A 22,671-nucleotide genomic window follows, 5' to 3' on the forward strand; every position below is an offset into this window, starting at 1 on the left:
CCCTTCCAATAAATAGCCAGCCCCAACAACAATCCCACTCTCCCCTCAATGAAATGTATTGATGACACCCTTGGTAACAATGAAAGCATTTTAGGACTGGGTATTTTAATGCAGCTTCCCAACAGAACAAATACAGTATCACATCCAAGAGATGAGAGCTCTGGGGTAAGAGGCACAGGACCAGAGACAGACACAGTGATGGCAGGGTGAAGAGATTGAGGCCCATGTCCAGATGGGGCGTGGGAACAGTGAGACAGAGATCAAGCCCGTCAGAGAGAAGAGACTGGCAGAATGACCAAGAAACAGGGCTCAATTTACCTAATAATAGCAAGCATTGCAAGTGGCTGGGCTGGTCAGGCCAGGCCCCAGCCCCGCATGGTTTGACTTGCGTATTTACACACACTTAAGCTTAAAAGAAACAACACAGAGAATATAAACTAGAGAGCCTTTAATTATGGTCAGCTAGCTGATTAAACTGGCTAGCAGAAGGGAAGTATACAGAGGTTACACATTTTAGGAGTATGATAGAATAGTTACATCTTTTATAACTTTGTTTTATATTGCATAACTATATAAACTAGTTAGATTTTGAGATCAAGGTCAGAAAACTAATTGGTACTTATTATACAGATAACTATGCAGGTGTACCCTATTTTACTACTTTGGTATGTATATTAACAACATCCGGAACTACAAATCCACATACAAAAATGTGGTACAGAAGGAAAAAAAAAGAAAAAAAAGTGCTTCAGAGAGACTTGGGATAGGGTTCATGGATTTAGTTTGGTGATCAGTAATAAATTTGAACTGTGCAACAATGAGGTGCTGAAATATGCATGGGGAAAGGGATCTGCAATCTCAGGCAGGGACTCAAAAGGTAAAAGCATGGGGGGAGGTTCTGATGAACAGACTGAATTGACAGGAAGTTTAGGGCTCTATATTGCAGTGGGGGGGGCGGGGGGGGAAGTATTAGGCATTCAAGAATCACATGTTAGTTTGTAGTCACTGTAGATCTGACCATATCTGGGGTGTTATCCTGCCATGTCTGGGATAGAGCATAGGTTTGAAAGGCTGCAGGAACACCAGCCTGAGATCCTACTTTGGTGCCCGGTGATCACCATGCCCAGCTCATAACTTAGGACTGGACACTCTAGAAGAATTGCTAGGCATCAGGAAAAATACTCCTCAGAGACAGAACTACTAGAAGCATTAAGATAACCTTGTTTTTGAATAAGACACTTAACACTGCCAGAGGAAAAAAAAAGGAGCCTAGCTTACAGTAACTGCGATTCCCCGAGCTGTATTATCTACACAGCCATCTCCTAGTGCTCTATACACCATGTTAGATGCTTTTGACTTCCAGTACCTCTTGAAGTTATTCCCGTATGCCAAATACCCTTGCACCTAGCATCCCCTCCCCTACACAAGGACATAAAGAGAACAGGTTCCTCTGTCCCACAAGTCAAGTATAGAACAACAGAGAAGTAGGTGAAAAGGTGTCAAAAGTTGCAAATAAAATACTTTGAAGAGCTTTAGATACCACAGGTATCTTAAGCGACTGCCTACATAGATTTTTGTTTTGGTAGCAAGGAGTTGTGCGTACTTGATGGTGGGCATTATGAAACCCAATTAAGAGCAACTGAAACAGTCCTCCCCCCCCCCACCTAGTTTCTTATAAAAGCATCTCTCAAAACTCCACAAAAGGGGGCTATGAATTTCAAAAGTAGGAACACTAGCAAAATGATTCAGTAGATATGCTGTCTAATTAGTAACATGAATTTACAGAGCTGAAGAGAAAAGTAGCCAGAGAAGGTTCAGTCGGAATATTCTCTTCAAGGGACAGAAGGTGCCAGGATATACCTCTAAATGGCTTTCTGCTAGAGAAGGATATTGCCTTTATATCCCCTTGTTAGCAGAATGAGGGGGACCTATGTCTGAATTCAGCTGACTGGGTGGTAATTTAATTTGCCCACATTAAACTTGGCACTGGTGGCATATTAACTTTCAATTCCCACTGGCTCATGAAGGATACAGCTTCTTCAAGTTTCCCTCCCCCAAACAACAGTTTAAAACCAGATATCTACCTGGGAAGTAGAATGGAAACTTTACACAGAACACAAGTCCACATCTTCGTTCCCACTTACCCTTTGGCCTGTCCACCAAATACATACTCCCAGCATGACTGGAACTGGTGCTGTACTGTTGAAAGGCTGTGCTTCACTTCCAGATGCCTGGAACCACTTTTTCCCCCCGCCCCACCCACATGGGAGGATTTCAAAGCAAGTAGTACAATTAGAATGAAGTCCCTTTCCCTCAAGGGCAAAGTGTAAGGTCACCCTTCCCTTTCCCCACTCATATCCACACAGAGACAATAAGGTGGCAGACGCAATAAGGTGGTGGGATTGTGTTTGTTAGCAGAGTTCAGAGTACATGAGCTGGTTGCTCTACATGCCAGAAAGGGAGGTTTACAGTTGTATTTATAGAGGAGATACACAAACCACACGTGCGTGAGACAGCGGCTGAAGTCCTGTGGACAGGGAGGGAAGTCCCTTGCTTCATCTTCTGGGGGCCTGGGGATAGGTATATTTTTGCCCATGCAGAAAGACAGAACAGGGTTAAGGAGGAGGAGAGAAAGGCAAGATACAACACCCTAGAGGAAGAGACGGAAGAGACAGCCTAGAGGCCTCAGCCACCAGAAGACCAAGGAGGAACGAGGTGCCAAAGCCTTGTCTGGGAGAGTTCGAGAGATGATTTTACTTCTGTCCAGCCATAACCAAAGCTCAATTCCACGGGGGATGGGGAAGTCCTCAAAGGACGAGGGCTGCTTCACTCCAGATCTTCATCTCTACCCTTTCCGAATGGGAAGGATGGGGAAATAGCAGGGAGATGGACTCAATGCAAGTGAAATGTCAGTGCATGGGAGGTAAACATGCAAAATCTAGCCCCTTCTCAGCAAGCCCTGAGGGAGGAGACCCTTCCCAGCATGCCAAGACAGCAAGCAGCTTTCATTCTCACTAACAGTTCTCAACCTCACTCTCACAGAGGCCCCACCAATTGCACCCCACCCTTCCCAGTATTCTACCTGGCTATGGTATATAAACCTCGGAGCACCAGGCTGAACAGTTACAGGAGTTCTAGTTGAAGGGGCCTTCCTTCAATCCAAAACACATCTTCACTCTTTTCTCCACACTCTCTCCCCTTTCATCCTCTGGAGGTAACAAGTCACTCATAAAAAACCAAAACCACCCACAACACAAAACACACCTTTTGTAAAGACTTACTATGCAACTCACTTGTCCATTGAGTCCACAGCTGCACTTGAAGGATTCAGAGCAGCCTTGTGAAACACAGCCCTACCCAAATAGGATTTGCCTATATAAGATCATACCCTAGCCTCAGTGAGGAAGCTGCACATCTCCTTCCTGTAACTGAGACTAGATCTCAGGAACACTGGCAAGTTCCTACTCTTGGCTTCAGAAATCTAGGGCAGAGTTTGCAGACCCAGGAAGTAACAGAGACTTAAGCTTGTCAATGGACAAATTCTCAGAGAAACAGGAGTTGCTGGATGTGGGAATCTGGTGCCTCTTTTCCAAAACCCATCCTCAGAGCAGGGTTGCACTTGGAAGCCACTCTTGAGAGTCTGCTTAGAATCTCTCTTAACTCTTGCAGAGCATAAGGGGTTTTAGAAAAAACCAGCAATAACCAAGGACTGGCCAAGAAACACAGAATCCAGCCTGGGACAGGCCTGACCTGACTATGCTACAGAACATGTTAAGCATGCTGTCCTAGGAAGCCCTTGCATTCCTACTCCTGATCCAGTCCTGCTCCACCCCCTCACCTTGCCCCACTATACCCCTAGCATAAGCTGCATGCCAGCAGATAGCTAGTGGTTCATGTGCTCACTTGAGTCTTGTAGGTGTATAGAACATCAATTCAAATACTCCTGCTGCTACTGCCCCCGCATGTCATTCCCCATGTTGCAGAAGAGTGCCTATAGCCTACTGCTTTGGAGTGGAAGACTAAGTAACCAATGTTAACCAGATTTCAGAGGTTAAAAAGGGAAACAATTGTTGCCATGGGCTCCTTTCAGATGAAACGATGCTGAACAGCCAGCATGGGAGTCCTTTCAATCCCTGGAGCTCCTTACTGCCAAGGAACTACTTAAGGAAGCTCACACTACCAGAGCCCAACCCTCAAGGCACTGCTGTGAAGAAAGTTCACACTGAAGGGTGTGCTACAACTCCAAATTACAATTGCAACAGAAGCTGGAGGGGGCAGCATTCTCCCTCCCTTTCCCTTCTCAAGTGGAGCTGCCCCTCCCTGGGGCTGCAGCAGCTGTCGAAGGGATTAGCCCAGGTCCAGAAAAGATGCATCAGAACCTCATACAGAAGACAAACAAACAAAAGTTAATGATGGAAAAGCCAGGTGGAGGGAGGGAGCTTGGGCAGGGGAGAGATAGGGTGATCAGGGAAGGTAGGCTGCAGATTATGGGGGACCACATTCAAGTAAAAAAGTAGACTGCAGACAGAAAACAAAACAAAAACAGAGAGGGAGAGAAAGGAGAGAACAAGAGGGCCAGTTACACCAAAGTCCCCACACTCTTCAACCAAGATCTCCCCCAGCTAGGGATCTGGGTATTTCAACCCTTCTACTCCCAGGCACAGGTCCTTTTGTGTAGAAGGTAAAGAGCAGCACTTCCAAGAGAAACTGCTCCCAAACCTTATGAAAAGTTTTACAAATATGTAAGTCTCTGGGACTGACAGGAGGTTCCAGTTCCCTGTCCTGTCTCATCAAGCAGTGAAAGTTGCCACACAAGTAGGCAAAGTTACTCTCAAGGCTCCTAATCAAGAGGGAGAAATTTCCCTACTGTCCAGGATTCCCTGACCTTGTATTCTGGTCCACCCATGGTACTTACGTGCAATAGCCACCACCACAATGGCACAAATGACTCCCAATATGATCATCATCTGGGGAGAGATTATGAAATGGTGACACTCAGTAGGCTGGCATGAAGTAGCATCCCATGCCAACTGGAGCATCTATCTCTAGCCTTCCACATAGCATGGCCTGACAATAATACAAGCCTATCATCTCAGTGTAACCAGGCAGATGTACTGGCTGCATCAGGCACTTCCAAATCTGAGTGACTAGCAACCCTAGGTCAGAAGCTTAAAATTCTGGTTAAGTCTGATCTTGACCCAGCCAACCTTGTGCCTCAGAGGCTGAAAAGGAAAAGGCAGAGAACCATTGAAAGGATACAATTCACACACTCCTAAGAAAATTTACACCCTTCAGCTAATCCTGCTTGCAACACACCCTGTTCTCTACACATAGCTAAAAGGCAGAATCATGGGCAAGATGCTCCACTAGCTTGGCATACAGCTATGCAAGGCCAGAGACAGGCAACTTTTCAGCTTTGGTGTAAGGAGGGGGCTGGGCAGCCAGGCTCACCTTCATGTTCTTCCAAAAGTACTTCCTCTTGAGCTTTCCAGCACTGCTTTCAAACTGTGAGGCACCAGCCTGGAGAGCATCTGCCCGGTCATCCAGCTCTGACAGTTTCTGGTCTCGCTCCAGTACTTTGTCCACATTCACACGCATGATGTCTACCACCTGCAAGAGGAAGGGAACGACCCTTGGAGTGTCTCCAGATGCTGCTACATAACAGCTCAGAGAAAGAAGGGCAGGCTCACAGATAGTGACTTACCTCCTCCACCTGGGCCTGTGTCTGCTGCAGCCGACGGTTACTACTCATGTTGGGTGGAGGGCCGGGGGGACCCCCACCCGGCGCTCCCCCTTCTGGGCCTGCTTGCTGTGCTGGGTCAGACCTGAGGAGACAAGGCGACATGCCAGAGAAGAAACTGGAAGGTGATGTGCGTTTTACCCCAGACTACAAACTGTGCAGGAACAGAAAGGCTGGGGGGGACGACAGAGAAGGGAACCCAGGAGGCCTGGCAGAGGTGCCAAATGCCCGGATGTGCTCGAGACCAGAACTGCTCCTCACTGAAACCCGACACAGGTGGATGGGGCTGCTGAGGAGCCAGGGGCTGATGGGCATCCTCAGGGCAGGGGCACCCACTGGCAGCCTCCCAGCCACAGTCGCCTGCACAGGGACAAGGACAGGGTCAGCACCTGTGCCCGCCATGCGCGGGGGAGCAGAGCCGCAGTCAGCCAGCCCCGCGGGGCAGGAGCCGCAGAGCCGACAGCCGGGCCCCCGCCCCTTTCCTGCGCAGGGGCCCGGGCGCCACGGCTCGGGAGGCGGCCGCCCTGGGCCGCGCAGGGAGAGCGGAGCCCCGCGCCCGGCAGGTGAGGGCGGCCCTGCCCGGCCGCGGCGCCGCCCTCGGGACGCCCTTGCGCGCGGCCGGGCACTGCGGCGAGCCGGGCTGCGCCCGCAGCGTGTCGCAAAGGCCGGGCCGGGCCGGGCCGGGGGCGCCCTCGCCAGGCGCAGCCCGGGCGGAGGCTGCTGCAATGCGCCACTCGGGGCCGCCGCCGCCGCCACCGCCAGAGCAACACAGGCCGCGCCGGGCCGGGCCGGGCCAGGCAAGCCGGCTCCGCGCCGCGCCCCGCCACCGGCCCCCACGCCGAGCACTCACATGGTCGGGTCGGGTCGCGCCGCACCGCACCGAGCCGGTCCCACTAGTCACTACGCTCCCCTCTGCGCCAGGCTATGAATGCGACGACCGCCGCCTCCAGCCTTTTATAGGTCGATCTGGTCACGCCCACGGCGGCGCCGGCCAATGGCGGGCGCTCCGCGCGGTGCCCCTCGGCACATGGAGGCAGCTCCGGGCCAGCCACCTCCCCCCGCCGCCGACCAATAAGCACTTCCGTCTCTTCTCTTGCTACACGCTTGACCAATCAACGCCCACCTCGCACCGGCCACGGCTGTGACGACAGAAGCCAGCTGGGGACTTCCGCATCCGTAGTCGCTGCCGGTGGGAGCTGCGTGCACATGTAGGACCCGTGCTGCGGCCGGGCGGTTCCGGGTCGCCGATGGAAAGCGCTGCTACCCAGCATCGTCTGCACAGTCGGGTGCGGTACAGGATCCAGGCTGCAGCCCTGAGTGACACAGGGCGGTTGATCTCCCCAGCCGCAGGTTTCCTTTGCCCCCACCCCAAGTCACAGTGCTACCAACCACTGCATCCCAGGGAATTCTGCGCAGAGATAGTCAAAGTTATGCAAAATTATTATTTTTTTTACACATTAAGCTCAATGTAATGCTAATTGAACCTTCTTTAGAACTATATGGAGGTACTTGTGTTGGGGGGATCTGATTGAGGGATAGGTGTTGGGTGAGCGTGTGGGGGGCAGGGTTGTGAATGTGTGGTGAGATGTGGGTGAGAGAAGATTATGAAGGGATGCTAGGGGTGTGGGCTGCCTGCTGCCACACCCCCATATGCTCCCCTTCCCCTCCCCTCCCCTGCACACAGCCCCAACATCACCACACAGCTCCCTGGCATAGCCCCTGCTGCCAGCAGGCCTTCTGGGCAGTCCTGTCTGCAGCAGGCACAGTCCTCAGTGGGGCACAAATTCTGGGTGCTGCACGTGGCAGCACAGACTCAGCCCGGTTTGGCCTGCTGGCAGGTGCCTTTGGGCCAGACTACGCTGGCTCTGTGCTAGCATGTGGGGCTCATGGCACTGCAGGTAGGAACCACATGGAGCTGCAGGTACTCAGCTGCATCCATATGCCACTAGAGGCTCTGCTTGTCCCAGCCAGGAAGGGACCCAGGGTTTATCACCTGGTGCTGCCACTAGCAGTGGGGGCTCTGCACCATGGGATGTGGCGCATGTGGCAGGGGACACACCTACACACACCCCGACACATACGCCCCTCTCCTGCAGGCAGAAACTCCCCTTCGCGCTCCCCAGCTACACTCCATGGAATTACGCAATGTTATTATGCACAGTCATATGTTTACATGCAAAATTACATGGGCATGTAATTACATGGTGTGTAAACCACCATCACATCTTTGTCCTCTCTTGGTTCAGCTTTCATTGTTTTACCTACATCCAGTCCTCAGCTGTAGGCAGGCACTAGGTAAGAACCAAGACTGCTGGGTCTGGGTGATGTGAAAAAGAAGCGGGGGTGTCATCAGTACTTGAGATCTCTGCACAATCTCACTCAATGGCCTGATACACAAATAGGAGATAAGATGGAACCCTTCATAGACATCAGGGCTGGAAGGGACCTCGGAAGATCGAGTCCAGCCCCCCCACCCAAAGGGCAGGAAGTCAGCTGAGGTCATAGGATCCCAGCAAGGAAAGCATCCAATTTGCTTTTGAAGGTGTTCAACGTAGGTGCTTGAACCACCTCCGATGGCAGGCTGTTCCAGACCTTGGGGGCTCGGACAGTAAAGAAATTCTTCCTTACGTCCAGCCTGAAATGGTCTTGCAGGAGTTTGTGACCGTTCAACCTCGTCATCCCTTGGGGCGCTCTGGTGAACAAACGTTCCCCCAGATCCTGGTGGTCACCCCTGATAAAGTTATAGGTAGCCATCAGATCACGCCTGTGCCTGCGCTTTTCCAGGCTAAAGAGCCCCATGACTCTCAGCCTGTCATCCTAAGGCCTGCTTTCCTGGCCTCTCTGATCATGTGCGTGGCTCTTCTCTGAACCCTTGAAGAACACCTCACAGGAAAGGTTGAGACCAGGGTGAGCACTTAGCCATCACCACACTCTGGGACCATCCTGTTAGGAAGGAGTGGAACCAGTTAAGAGGGTCCCACAAATACTCACCCGGTCCTATAAGCATGCTATCAGCACCTCATGGTCAACTGCAAAGAGCGCTGAAAAACCTAGGAAGATCAATACTAAAATTTATGCTGTTGATCTGCAGATTGTTTGCCCAGGCTACAAGCAATTTAATCCAGTCAATATAAATGGGACAAGACCAGGCTTCTCTGCCCCCAACTCTGATTCTGCAACTGCACTGGAGGTTCCCAAGCCATGCCAAATATGGGTGATTTTGCCTAGATAAGTGGTCGCAAACTGCTGCTGGAAATTGGCCAGCACATCATAAGCAAGGAAACATTGTAATAGTTTCTTTAGGGTGGGAGGAGAAAAAGTAATGCAGCCATGCTGCAACTGGGGCTTCCTACCTGCTCTGTGGACACCTCCCTTTTCACCCATTTGTCCCTTTCCGCAGAGGCTCCCACTACAGGAACAAGGAAAGATCTTTTTTCCTTTGTTCTGCCTTTCAAAACCAAGTTGTGTATCTTATTTGGGGACATGTCATATGGGAGACAATATTGTGTTAACCATCAACCTTGCATTAAATAGCGATATATCAGGCTCTCCACCAGTTGTGACAGAACAAGGAAACACCAAGTGTCTCCAAAGACGTTTTCTTACTCCTCCCACCATCCAAGCCAGCCTCGTTTCCCAACCTCCCAACCCTCATTCACTTCCTGCCTTCAAAAAAGCAATGTCCTTCCCCTACTCCCTCCCATCCACCCCCACTCTTCCGCCAAGTTCTGCTTGGAGTCTTCAGCAGAAGAGAGGGTTTTCAAGAGGCATCTTCAGAAGGCATAGGGGAGCCCCCAGTGCACTTGTTTCCTGTAGCAATACTAGTTTGCCCAAGGACAAAGCCAGGTCATCTGAATACACTTGACAGGTGACGACTCCTTTCTCTGCTCCTCCCCACACCACATGCTTCCATGGATATGGTACAATCAAATGTCTACATTATGAGAAGTAGCCGGCATACAAAAACTACAGACAGATCATACGCACCCAAACCTGAGTTACCTTTACCCAGTCAGTGACAACTTTAGCCTTGCACATGGGTGAGGGCACACCAGTTTCAAATGTACTCAGAATACTTTACCCCAAACCCCAGCTTGGTTTAGCTGATTGGTCCACTACTGCTTTGCCGCTTTGCTGAGCTAGGCATATGGATCACCTCTGACCTGGACTGCTCCATATTCACAGTGACAGGGTGTGATGTACCAGATGATAAACTAAATGCTTTTTGGTCCAGCTCATGCCTGTCTTTTGCTCTGTCTACACACTACTGCTCTGCAGATATTCACCCCCACTCTTGCTGCCTCCCGGGTGGGAGGTCAGCTGCAGAGCCCCCAGTATCAGTGGCCAGCACCACTTCGAGCTTCATGTATATCCTGGGAACTGACCTTGCTCCACACCTTTGAAATTGAAAGGAACTTGCTGTCCTGTACAGCTGTCCCTGTATTCTATCTCCTGCTGTGGGCCACAATACCTGGTATAAAAGAAAAAAAAATGTACTGATGTACTCTGATGCCTACCAGGAAGGGGAAGAATACTTGGTGCTACCAAGCTTCCACCCAGGTCCTGGTTTGACATTGTGGAGGCTCCAGCTTGTGGGTTCTTTACAGTGACAGCCGGGGGTGGGGGGGAATGCCTGCGATGCCAGTTGTGCCTCCTGGTGGTATCCCCCAGGGAGCAGACAAGAGAGCCATAGGAGGAGGTGGCAAGGCTCCAAACCATCCTCCACCATAAGGACGTGATTGATTCAAAACCTGGCTGGAGGATACCTGGACTGTCAGAGGCAGTGCTAGAGGAGTACATGGACTACCAGAAAGGAGGAAGTTTGTGAATGCTGGAAGTAAGCAGAAGTCTTCATCTCCACCTGCAGCAGCTTTCCTGGCAAACAGATATGGAGCCTTAGCAACAGGGGAGGAGGAGCACATTCCATTGGTAAAAGAAACCAGCCCAGGCATCCCCAAGGTTGGGAGGATCAAGACCACTGCCACCAAGAAGAAGCAACAGGTGGTGATGGTTACTGGAGACTCCCTTTCTGCAGGGGATGGAGGCATCCAACTGCCAGCTTGACCCCTTGTCACAGGTCTGCTCCTTGCCTGGAGCCCAGACTTGAGATGTCACAGAAGGATTACTGAGACTCATCCAGCCTTCTGACTGCTCATCAATGCTGCTTGTTCATGTGGGCACAAATGATACTCTCAGGGGCCCTGAGCAGATCAAAAGTGACTACAGGGCTCTGGGAGAAAGGGTGAAGGAGACAGGAGCTCAGACAGTGTTCTCCTCAATCCTTTTGTTCAAGGGCAGGGGCCTGGGTAGGAGCAAATGCATGACTGTGTGGACAGCCTTGCTAGCAGGGCTTTTGTTTCCTCAACCATGGGATGTTGGAAGAGACAGGACCCACCTGACAAAGAGATGGAACAGCATCTTTGTAGACAGGCTCGCTAACTTAGGAGGGCTTTAAAACTAGGTTCAGTGGGGGATGGAGACCAAAGCCCTGAGGTAAGTAGGGAAGTGAGTAACCTGGAGGAAGCACAAGCAGGAGGGCACAACAGCGGAGGCCTTCTTTTTCTTCCTGAAAAAGTAGGGCAGTCAGCTTGCCAGCTCAGGTGTCTGCATACAAATGCACAGAGCCTGGGAAACAAGCAGGAAGAATCCAAAGTTTTCACACGGTCACGGAACTATGATGTGATTGGAATAACAGAGGCTTGATAGGATAGCTTGCAGGACTGAAGCACTGTCATGGATGGGCATAAACTGTTCAGGAATGATAGGCGAGGTGAGAAGAGGAGGAGGAGTTGCACTGCTTAGAACTCCAATATGAAACTGGAGACAGGCCTGCTGAAAGTCTCTGGGTTAGGGTCAGAGGGGAGAGCAACAAGGGTGATATCATCGTGGGTATCTACTTTAGGCCACCAGACTAGAAGGTGGAAGTAGATGAGGCTGTCTTCAAAAAACTAGCGGCAGTTTCCTTGACCACAGGGCCTGGTACTCATGGGGGACTTCAGTCAACCTGATTTCTGCTGGAAAGGCAACATAGCAGTGCACAGGCAATCCAGGAAGTTTTCAGAGAGTACTGGGGACAACCTCCTGATACAAGTGTTGGAGAGGCCAACTAGGGATTGTGCTCTTCTTGACCTGCTGCTCACAATCAGGGAAGAATTGGTGGGGAATGTAGAAGAAGATGGCAACTTGGGCAGCAGCAACCACAAGATGATTGAGTTGAGGATTCTGAGGAAAGGAAGGAGAGCAGCAGAGTAAGGACATTGGACTACAGAACAGAAAAACAGACTTTGCTACTCACTCAGGGAACTGAAGGGCAAAATCCCCAGGAGGCCCATCTGAAGGGTAAAGGAGTCCAGGGAGCTGGCTGCACTTTAAAGAAGCCTTACTGAGGGCGCAGGAACAAGCCGTCCCAATGCACATGAAGACTAGCAAAGTGGAACTCTGGACAAATGACTAGGGAGGAGTACATAAGTATTGCTTGGGCATCCCAGGATTAAATCAGAAAGGCTGACACGCAGTTGGAGTTGCAACTAGCAAGGGATGTGAAGGACAACAAGAAGGGCTTCAATAAGCATATCAGCAAAAAGAGGAAGATCAGGGAAAGTGTGGGTCCCTTACTGAATGGGAGAGACAACCTAGTGAAAGAAGATGCAAAGGCTGACGTACTCAGTGTCTTTTGCACCCTGCTATTCACAGGCAAAGTAAGCTCCCAGACTACTGCACCTGGCAGCACAGCTTGAGGAGAAAGTGAGCAGCCAACAATGGCAAAAGAACAGGTTAGGGACTATTTAGAAGAGTTGCATGTGTACAAGTCCATGGGGTTGGACGCGATGCATGCAAGGGTGCTGAGGGAGTTGGCCATTACAACTGCAGAGCCTCTGACCATTATCTTTGAAAATCTGTGGCAGTTGGGAGAGGCCCTGGAGGACTGGAAAAGGGCAAATATAGTGCCCATCTTTAAGAAAGGGAAGGAGGAGGATCCAGGGAACTACAGCCTCACCTCAGTCCCTGGAAAAATCATGGAACAGATCCTCAAGGAATCCATTTGTAAGCACTTGGATAAGAAAAGGATTAGGAACAGTCAGCATGGATTCACCAAGCGTGAGTCATGCCTGACCAACCTGATTGTCTTCTACGATGAGATGACTGACTCTGTGGATGTGGAGAGCAGCGGACATGATATATCTTGAGACTTTACAGGGCTTTTGATGCAATCTCCCAAGCAAGCTAGGGAAGTACAGGTTGGATGAATGGCCTGTAAGTTGGATATACAACTGGCTGGGTTGTCAGACTGAAAGGGTAGTAATTCCTAGCTGTCTAGTCGGCAGCTGCTATCAAGTGGAGTACCCTGGGGTCAATTCTGGGACTGGTTTTGTGCAGTATCTGCACCAACAATCTGGAAGATAATCCCAGTGTGATCTGAAGTGAACCCTTAGCAAGTTTGCAGATGACACCAAGCTTGGGGTGGGGTGTGGGGAGAGTGTACTAGATCCACTTTTAGGTGAGTATCTACTTTTAGAACTCTTTATTCCACAGGTGTTAACGGCCCTCTCAGTTTAACTGTCTTGGTGTTGCCCCAATCCAGCCAGCCTTTGTTCTGCATTCTGTCTGTCAACTGCTCCTGGTAACTCCTATTTCACAGCTCTTTTCAATGAATCCTAGAGAATCACAGAGAAGTAGGGACCTTCAGAAGTCATCTAGTCCACCCCCCTGCCTGAGGAAGGTTCATCTTGTTGTTAGGGTAGCTTATCATATTTTATGCTTTAAACTTGCACCTGCTTATAGGGTGGTGAATTATAATATTGTTTAAACTTTTTTTTTTATACTCAATCTTATTTAATCATTGTTTAAGTTCTGTATAGCATCATCACCTTTTTGTTTTGTTTATCAGCTGGCCTCGAGTTGTTTTTGTAGAGCTCATAGTGCTCATTATATCTTTTCTTTTTTATCACTGTGAGAAGTTTTTCTAATGTAACATAGTTGTGGCGTTGTTGCCAACTCAAATTAACTGCACTTGGCACTGAGCAGCTGAATCACAGGGGTGAAATGGACAATGCCCAAAGACAGACACTGGAAAAAGGCCAAATTAAGAGGTGTGCTCATGTTGGGTCTGTTGAACAAACTAATACGCTGACAGGATAAAATATGGACAGTATGCTGACTGCAGAGAAACCAATCTGAAAGCAAGGATTCATCAAAGGAGTGAAGTTAGAGAAAAGCACAGAAGGGGACAGCAAGAAAGTTAAGTGTATCATCACTGTCATAAATTCAGCCTTCAATACCTGTCTGGACTGTCCCAGCCAACAACTCACTCTTTGCTTTCAGGAACTGAGTGCCTTTTCTGTTAAGCAAAGTAACATCTGGGATTGGGTGAGATCACTGTACTAAATGTTTTTCTCTCTGTATATAGAAACTGTTAAGATAAAATTTGTTGCACTAATAAACTTAGACATTCATTTTAGGACAGTGAGTTGTCTGTGTTCATATTTCACATTCCATTTAAGGGTTCATTGTGCTTTAATGATCCCCAAGCACTGTGAGCAGTGGTGCTAACAACAGTCCAAAGCAATCCCATAAAAATTCATCATCTAAACTTGGCCTATGATTACCATCAACCCTGACAAAACACAGACATAGCACCCTCACAGGTAATGAAGGGGAGCTGCATCCATCCTACTTCTACAAAGTGTTTTCATCATATGCTCAAGAGATCCCAGGGAGAGGCCACCTCCTGGCTACAGAAAAAGGTAAAACCCCACCCAGTCCAGACCAATCTAACCACAGGGTAACATTCCTTCCCGACCCCAAACCTGGCAATGGGTTGGACCCCAAGTATAGGGGCCCAGACCCCCTCACCAGGAATCTCCAGCTCTGAATTCCCAGCAGGAGCATTGGCACAGCCCAGCTGCAGTCCCCAGCCAGGGCCACAACCAGCACCCAGCCCCTGAGCAAGGCTTACAGTTATGCCTATTTTCACTTTGATCGTAAGATCAGCTCCCCTGGGAGCTTTACTGCCCACATCCTGCTGGCAGCATACATGAGACTCCCACACAGGGGTAGGGGTGCCACTGGGCCCGCTGCTCACCCAGAATCCCCACATTGTCACTGACCCCAAACAGGGTCCACTTCTCTGTCCAGCAGTCCACCCCCACATGCACCTCCTTCATGTGAGGGCAATAAGACACTTCTGCAGGGAAAAGCCACGTGAGGCAAACTGGGGCATTGTGACTGCTGTCACCCATCTCTGCTGCCTGCCTACTCACAGCTGCCAATGACCCACATGATCAGGACCCCATGGCTCCATGGGAGCACCCTTGCCACACACAGCATGGTAACCATGGAAAATAGGATTAAGAGGAAAGGTCTGGGCTTGCTTGTTTGTGGTCGTTTTTTGGCTGGGCATTGTACAAGCAATCATCCTGCATTGTCTTATTAGTTGTGTCTGCTAAACAGTCACTCCCACACTGTGGATGGTGCTGTGCAAGAGGATGCCCTAGAGCTGATGAAAAAGGTGGGTGGAAAGCTCCTCCTTCCCTTGTATACAGAATGGTGGTTGGGTGTTCTCTCTGGCAGCTATATGATGATATGAAGACAAATATGACTTCACTGGCAGGGCTGCACCATCAGCCCATTTCCATAAGCCTGTAATCCTGGCAGACAATGCAGAATTGTGTGCGTTTGCAGTAAAGGCAGACACAGACCAGTACTAGGAGTTGGGCAGGCTTGCGCTGATGGTTTCCAAGGTATGGGTATTAGGATGTGGCCCAGCTCAAAGCTGGTGAGAGCTGAACACAGGTCTTTGGTAATCTGCTGGCTGCTGTGAGCTTGTGTTTGAGATGTGAGAAGTTAAGGGCAAGATGAGCTAATGATGCTCATGCCTTCCTATCTCATTGTAGTAGTGTCCTCTCACTCTAATGACCATCTTGGATAATCCTGGTCTGAGCTCCTCAGGCCACTTAGTTCATCTCAGTGCCCTTAAGATGAACTGCTATGTGCAAACTCCTCTACCTGAAGCTTTTGAAACAGTCTTTCAAGCATGGCTCAGTGGAGCTGAATCCTGGTGGAAAGGTACATACTGTGGGAGGATAGAAATAGAAACAAGTACAATTACTGGACAACCCATGACTATTTTTATATGCTGATATTCATTCAATCAACTGTAATGTTAGATTAGTGGCATAGCTGAGGATTCCCAGGTGGTTATTGGCAAGGCTCTTGGGTCATATGGGGAGCCAGGCTGTGTGGCATATTCATCCTCAGGGAGTTCTTTTTGGGCAACAGCTGCAGGGGATGCTACAGATCCCAGCATTAATATTCCACTGGTATATAAATACCCAGGCTGCTCTGCATGCTGCTTTTTCTCTAGTTGGTCTCCAACTTACTCCCTGGCCTTCCTTCTGTACTAGAGGAAAGCTGTTGCATCCGAATCCATTTGGTTGCAGGCTTCAGCTCATGTCAGGGTTATGGCGGAGGTTTTCAGTGCCTTAGGCAACATATAACATATCAGAGAAAGAAATAGAAGAGACAGCCTCAAGTCCTCAACCACCAGAGGACCAAGAGGAATGAGGTTCCAAAGACTTGTGCAGGAGAGTTTGAGATGACTGTACTTCTGCCCATCCATCATCACAGCTCAGTTCAACAGGGGGTGGGAAATGGCTCAAAGACTGCTTCACTTCAGCTCTTCATCTCTTCTCTTCCTTAAAAAAGGGAAGGATGGGGAGCTCTACAGAGATAAACTAAGTGAAAAAGTCTTGTCAGAACAGTCCTTCCCCCAGGTAGTTTCTTATAAAAGCATATCCCAAACTCCACAAAAAGGAGCTATGAGTTTCTAGTGCAGGGACACTAACAGAATGATTCAGTACATATGCTGTGTCTCGTTACTAACATGTACCTTATAGAGCTAAAAGAGGGAAGTAGCCTGAGAAGATCTTCTCAGGATATTTCTCAGCAAAGGACTGAAGATGCCAGGATATACTTGTGAATGGCTTTCTGCTAGAAAAGGACTGTGTCCTTGCATCCTCCTTTCAACAGAATGAAACAGACCTCTCTCTGCCTGCATACAGCTGACAGGGCAGTAATTTGATTTACCCACAGCACCAGTGGCATATTAACATTCAATTCCTACTGGTTCATGAAGGCTACTGCTTCTTCAAGGTTCCTTCCTCTTTGCATCCCTGTTGTAGAGTGCAAGCTTTACACTGAATACAAGTCAATCTCCCTATTCCTACTTACCCTTTGGCCTGTCCACCTGATACACACTCCCAGCATGACTGGAACTGTACTACTGAAAGGCTGTGCCCCACTTCCAGATTCCCCTAACAAACTGCATTCTTTTTACATGAAGGATTTCAAAGTGAGTACTGTCAGAAGAAGCCCTTCCACTTGAGGGCAAAGCATAAAGTCACCCTTCCATTCCCATTCATATCCATCCAGACAATAAAGGTGGCAGACACAGTAAGGTGGTGGGAACATGTTTGTTAGCAGAGTTCAGAGTACATAAGCTGGTTCCTCTACATGCCAGAAAGGAAGGTTACAGTTGTGTTTATAGAGATCTGGGGATGTGTGCATTTTTCCACCATACAAAAAGAAACAGAACAGAGCAAAGGAGAAGAGTAAAGCAACACACAACACCCTAGAGAAAGAAAGTGGAATAGACAGTCATCTCAAGGCCTTAGCCACCAGACGAACAAGAGGAAAGAGATGCCAAAGCCTTGTCCAGGAGGGTTTGAGAGATGAGAGTTGTACTTCTGTCCATCCATCAACAGCTCAATTCCACGGGGCTGCTTCACTCCAGATGTTCATCACTACCCTTCCCCAAGAGGGAAAGATGGGGAGTTGCATGGAGATGAACTTGGTACAAATGAAATGCTGGTGCATGGATGCGAGTATGCAAAATCCAGCCCCCTCTCAACAAGCCAGGTGGGGTAGGAGACCCTTCCCAGCATGCCCTAAAAACAGCAAGGAGCTTTCAATCTCACTCCCATAGGGAAGCACCACCAATTGAACCCCACTTCCCCAGTAGCCCTCCTGGCCATAGTATGTAACCCTCGGAGCATTATGCTGAACAACTAGAGCTCCCTGAACTGAAGGGGTTTACCTTCAACCTAAAATACATCTTCACTCTTTTCCCCACCCTCTCCACCCTTTTGTCCTCTGGAAGTAACAAGTCACCCACAGAACAAACAAACCTTAGTAGAGACTTACTGTAAAACTCGATTTGTCCATTGAGCCCACAGCTGCTCTTGAAGGACTTAGAGCAGCCTTGGGAAACACAGCCCTACCCAAGTGGGACTTAGTCTAAGGTATGGTCTTGTATAGGCAAGTAAGGATCTCCCTCCTGTAACTAGGACCCAAGCTCAGGAACACTGGCAAGTGCCCACTGCTAGCCTCATAAATCTGGGGCAGTTTTCAGCCCTGGCACACAGAAAGATTTAAGCTTGTTAATGGGGGCAGATTTCACAGAGAACCAGGAGCTGTTGGATGCAAGAATCTGATGCCAATTTTTTCAGAGCAGAGCTGCACTTGGAGAAATTCAGAGCAGAGTTTCAAGAGCAGCTTCCAACTCCTGCAGAGAATAAGGGGCTTTAGAGAAAAACAGTAACAACCAGAGACTGGTCCAGAAAAAACACAGGGTAAGTTTGTTCCAATTACCAAAGCAAACTCAGAATCCCACCTGGGACACCGCTGACCTGCCCTTACCACAGCACATGGTAAGCATGCAGCCTTAGGAAGCCAAAAGGATCAGGACCCTTACTCCTGCTCCACCCCCCACCTTGCCCCACTATACCCCCAGCATAAGCAGCATGCTAGTAGATAGTTCCAGGTTCACATGCTCACTTAAACCACAAACATATTACCTTGGGCTCCTATCAGATGAATCAATGCTGAAGAGCCAAAATGGGAGTCCTCCTTCAGTCCCTGGGGCTCATGGCTGCCAGGGCACTGCTTAAGGAAGCTTATACTGCCAGCACCCAACCCTTCAGACATTGCTGTGAGGAAAGTTCACACTGAAGGTGTGTTTCAACTCCAATTACCATTGCAACAGAAGCTGGGGGGAGCAATATTCCCTTTCCCTCCTCCACAAATGGAACTGCCTTCCCTCATGCTGCAGCAGCTATTCAAGGAGTTAGTCCAGGTCTATGAGAAATGCATCAGAACCTCATACAGAAGACAAACGAAGCCAATAAAAAGAATTAATGATGTAAAAGCCAAGTGGAGGGAGGGACCTTGGGCAGTGGAGAGACAGGGTCACCAGGGTAGGTAGGCTGCAGACTGTGGGAACCACATTCAAGTACAGAAGTAAACTGCAGACAGAAAACAACAGAAGAAAGGAGAGAACAAAGGAGAGAACAAGAGGGCCAGTTACACCAAAGTTCCTGTTCTCTCATCAAATGAGAAGTCTTCCTTAGCTAGGGATTTGGACATTTCAGTCCTCCCACTCAACAGTTCTTTGATGTAGAAGGTAACAAACCCATCTCCCATGACAGGGTTTGGGAGTAGTCTATTTCCTCAAACTTGTTAGAACGTCTGTATCTCTGGCCCTGACAATCTGGCCTGCCTGGTCATTTCATTTGACCCACCAGCAGGTGCCTATCAAATAATTCTATCCAGCCAAACCCATGACTGCCCCTGCTGCGCTTCATATGGGGCTGAACCCTACCCATTTCCACCAGAGTGGTGGGCTCCTCTCCCATCCTCCAGCCCAGGAGGGCCCCAGCCCCATCCAGCACAGTTTCCAGGCAGGGCTGCTGCTACAGCTGCCCAGGGAACTGCTTAGCATCCCCCATCCTCTGGTAGCTCCTCCTCCTGCCCCTTCTACAGCACTGAGGCAACAGGTAGAGAAGCAGGGGTTGGTGGAAGGAAGCTGCAGTTGGGCAGGGGCCGGAGGCCAGGGTGGCGGGAGCACAGGGCCCAGCTCAGTCCAGTTGCATCGTGCAGGGCTCCCTGCTGCTCTCGTGCTGTTCCTAGGACTGGTTCCATGGGGAAGTCCCACCATGATTGAGCCAACAGCCTTCCCTACTCCCTACAGGTACAGGCAGCTCCCAGAACTGGCTGGAGACATGGCCCACACAAGTAGAAGGCCCTAGGTGGTGCATAAGCACCCCAAGGGCCTGCTGCTGCTGCCACCACCAACAGCAGCAGGAGCTGTGCACTGTGGAGGGGCCCTCCCACGTGCATACCCATCACCCCCCCACACCTACCCCCTCAACCACACCCCACACACATTATACAGGAGTAAAACTTTATTTTGAGCTATTATGTGATCACCTCTATATACACTACAAATACATGAATCAGGACTTTTTTTAAAACTAATATTATACTAGACGTTTGATTTTTAGTATATGATTTGTTGGGGGGTTTTTCCAGGTCCAAGATGACAAACCCTCCCCCGTCTCTCAAAAGGGAATATTTCTGAGGGCAAGGGGAGAGACTTCCAGTGGCAAAGGTCAGGGATTAGGGGCAGGACTTCTAGCCCCAGTATGGCAAGCAGGGTATGGGACACCTTTCAAGGAACAGAGTTACCCTCCAGACCCCTGACACCTCACCAAAAATGTATTAGCCATCCCTGGCTCCAGCCCCTAACCAAAAGGCACCATTTTACTACAGTCAGGAGCTCCTCAACCATATATTCTGGTCCCCCACAGTACTTACGTGCAATAGTCACCACCACAACAGCACAAGTGACTCCCAATATAATCATCATCTGGGGAGAGATTTTGAAACAATAAGACTCAATAAGGTTGGCATAAGGTAGTGTCCCCTACCAGCTGGAGCACCCATTTGTGCCTTTCAAAACGTAACAACTCAGACCTCCAGTCTTCTGGATACCATGGCCTGAGACAGTGACACAAGCCTATCAGCTCAATTAAATACACAGTGAATGCTGGCTGCACCAGGCACCTCCAAATTAGAGCGATAGGCAGTCCCAATCAGAAGCCAGTGCCACAGAGGCCAAAAAAGCAAGGAAAAGGCAGAGAACCACTGAAAGGATGCAAACTATACACTCCTATGAGAATGAAACAACTCGGCTAATCCTCCTTGTAGTGCTACTGCAGCCTGTTCTCTAGACATGGCTCAGGGCAGATAAGTGGGCAAGAAGACGTTCCACTAGCTTGGCATACAGCTATGCAAGGCCAGAGACAGGCAACTGTTTAGCTTTGGTGTAAGGAGGGGGCTGGGCAGCCAGGCTCACCTTCATGTTCTTCCAAAAGTACTTCCTCTTGAGCTTTCCAGCACTGCTTTCAAACACTGAGGCACTAGCCTTTACAGCATCTGCCCGGTCATCCAGCTTTGACACTATCTTGTCTCGCTCCAGTACTTTGTCCACATTCACACGCATGATGTCTACCACCTGCAAGAGGAAGGGAACGACCCTTGGAGTGTCTCCAGATGCTGCTACATAACAGCTCAGAGAAAGAAGGGCAGGCTCACAGATAGTGACTTACCTCTGCCACCTGGGCCTGCGACAGCTGCAGCTGGCGGTTACTACTCGTGTTGGGTGGAGGGCCGGGGGGACCCCCACCCGGCGCTCCCCCTTCTGGGCCTGCTTGCTGTGCTGGGTCAGACCTGAGGAGACAAGGCGACATGCCAGAGAAGAAACTGGAAGGTGATGTGCGTTTTACCCCAGACTACAAACTGTGCAGGAACAGAAAGGCTGGGGGGGACGACAGAGAAGGGAACCCAGGAGGCCTGGCAGAGGTGCCAAATGCCCGGATGTGCTCGAGACCAGAACTGCTCCTCACTGAAACCCGACACAGGTGGATGGGGCTGCTGAGGAGCCAGGGGCTGATGGGCATCCTCAGGGCAGGGGCACCCACTGGCAGCCTCCCAGCCACAGTCGCCTGCACAGGGACAAGGACAGGGTCAGCACCTGTGCCCGCCATGCGCGGGGGAGCAGAGCCGCAGTCAGCCAGCCCCGCGGGGCAGGAGCCGCAGAGCCGACAGCCGGGCCCCCGCCCCTTTCCTGCGCAGGGGCCCGGGCGCCACGGCTCGGGAGGCGGCCGCCCTGGGCCGCGCAGGGAGAGCGGAGCCCCGCGCCCGGCAGGTGAGGGCGGCCCTGCCCGGCCGCGGCGCCGCCCTCGGGACGCCCTTGCGCGCGGCCGGGCACTGCGGCGAGCCGGGCTGCGCCCGCAGCGTGTCGCAAAGGCCGGGCCGGGCCGGGCCGGGGGCGCCCTTGCCAGGCGCAGCCCGGGCGGAGGCTGCTGCAATGCGCCACTCGGGGCCGCCGCCGCCGCCACCGCCAGAGCAACACAGGCCGCGCCGGGCCACGCCAGGCAAGCCGGCTCCGCGCCGAGCACTTACATGGTCGAGTCGGGTCGCGCCAGGCCGGTCCCCCACCACACCCAGCTAGTCACCACGTCCCGCCCTGTGCCAGGCTGTGAAAACGACAGCCACCGCCTCCAGCCTTTTATAGGCCGATCTGGTCACGCCCACGGCGGCGCCGGCCAATGGCCTCCGCGCGGTGCCCCTCGGCACATGGAGGCAGCTCCGGGCCAGCCACCTCCCCCCGCCGCCGGCCAATAAGCGTTTCCATCTCCTCTTGCTACACGCTTGGCCAATCAACGCCCACCTCGCACCGGCCACGGCCGTGACTACAGAAGCGGAGGGAACGAGCTCCTGGCATAGGGGCGCCCCCCCCGGGGGAGTGATGGGGAACCTGCTGCCTTGCCCCGGCCTGGGCTTTGCGTTCAGGAAGCACATGGCGCCGCGGCCGGGCAGGGGCAGCACGTTAGAAATTCCGCTGCAGCCTCCCAGCCGAGTACAATTCCGCTTACCGCAGCTCCGTCTCCCGCGGCAGGGAGGAAAAGGATGGAGCCAGGAACTGGAAGGGCCTGTTCCGGGCTTCTTTTTTTCCTACGGGCTGCTGAGACATTAAGGCAGAGAGCCTGGGAGCCGGGATGGGGAGAAAGTAGACAGAGGGAGGGAAGAAG

The 22,671-nt window shown here is 50.8% G+C and overlaps 2 protein-coding genes and 1 non-coding gene across 9 annotated transcripts; 1 reads left to right on the forward strand and 2 right to left on the reverse strand.

The window, feature by feature from the left end:
* Nucleotides 1-433: 433 nt before the first annotated feature.
* On the reverse strand, nucleotides 434-6,731 carry LOC149874005 (vesicle-associated membrane protein 1). 2 transcript variants are annotated; one of them, XM_090054623.1, is made up of 5 exons: nucleotides 6,591-6,731; nucleotides 5,705-5,825; nucleotides 5,452-5,610; nucleotides 4,916-4,967; nucleotides 434-4,518 (listed from the first exon to the last, which is right to left on the reverse strand). In XM_090054623.1, coding segments are annotated over exons 1-5 (351 nt in total). In that variant the 5' UTR covers nucleotides 6,593-6,731; the 3' UTR covers nucleotides 434-4,501. The 2 variants fall into 2 exon arrangements, with proteins under 2 accessions (XP_089910749.1, XP_089910741.1); XM_090054615.1 differs by having other exon boundaries at nucleotides 434-4,967.
* A 714-nt stretch (nucleotides 6,732-7,445) lies between these two features.
* On the reverse strand, nucleotides 7,446-22,276 carry LOC149874006 (vesicle-associated membrane protein 1-like). Of its 6 annotated transcripts, none has more exons than XM_090054561.1 (6): nucleotides 22,043-22,276; nucleotides 21,187-21,307; nucleotides 20,934-21,092; nucleotides 20,393-20,444; nucleotides 18,595-18,726; nucleotides 17,193-18,302 (listed from the first exon to the last, which is right to left on the reverse strand). In XM_090054561.1, coding segments are annotated over exons 1-6 (486 nt in total). In that variant the 5' UTR covers nucleotides 22,045-22,276; the 3' UTR covers nucleotides 17,193-18,282. The 6 variants fall into 6 exon arrangements, 5 of the variants coding, with proteins under 5 accessions (XP_089910696.1, XP_089910715.1, XP_089910687.1 ...); XR_016443222.1 differs by having other exon boundaries at nucleotides 18,287-18,302; nucleotides 18,595-19,041; nucleotides 22,043-22,234; XM_090054570.1 differs by lacking the exons at nucleotides 17,193-18,302; nucleotides 18,595-18,726 and adding an exon at nucleotides 7,446-16,460 and having other exon boundaries at nucleotides 22,043-22,264.
* On the forward strand, nucleotides 15,310-15,553 carry LOC149874007 (small nucleolar RNA U85). Its single transcript, XR_016440131.1, has one exon. It is a non-coding gene; the product is annotated as a small nucleolar RNA U85 (small nucleolar RNA).
* Nucleotides 22,277-22,671: the final 395 nt, after the last annotated feature.

This window comes from Crocodylus siamensis, chromosome 1 (genome assembly GCF_052110815.1).
Source record: "Crocodylus siamensis isolate JL-2025a chromosome 1, ASM5211081v1, whole genome shotgun sequence".
Lineage (NCBI taxonomy): Eukaryota > Metazoa > Chordata > Crocodylia > Crocodylidae > Crocodylus > Crocodylus siamensis.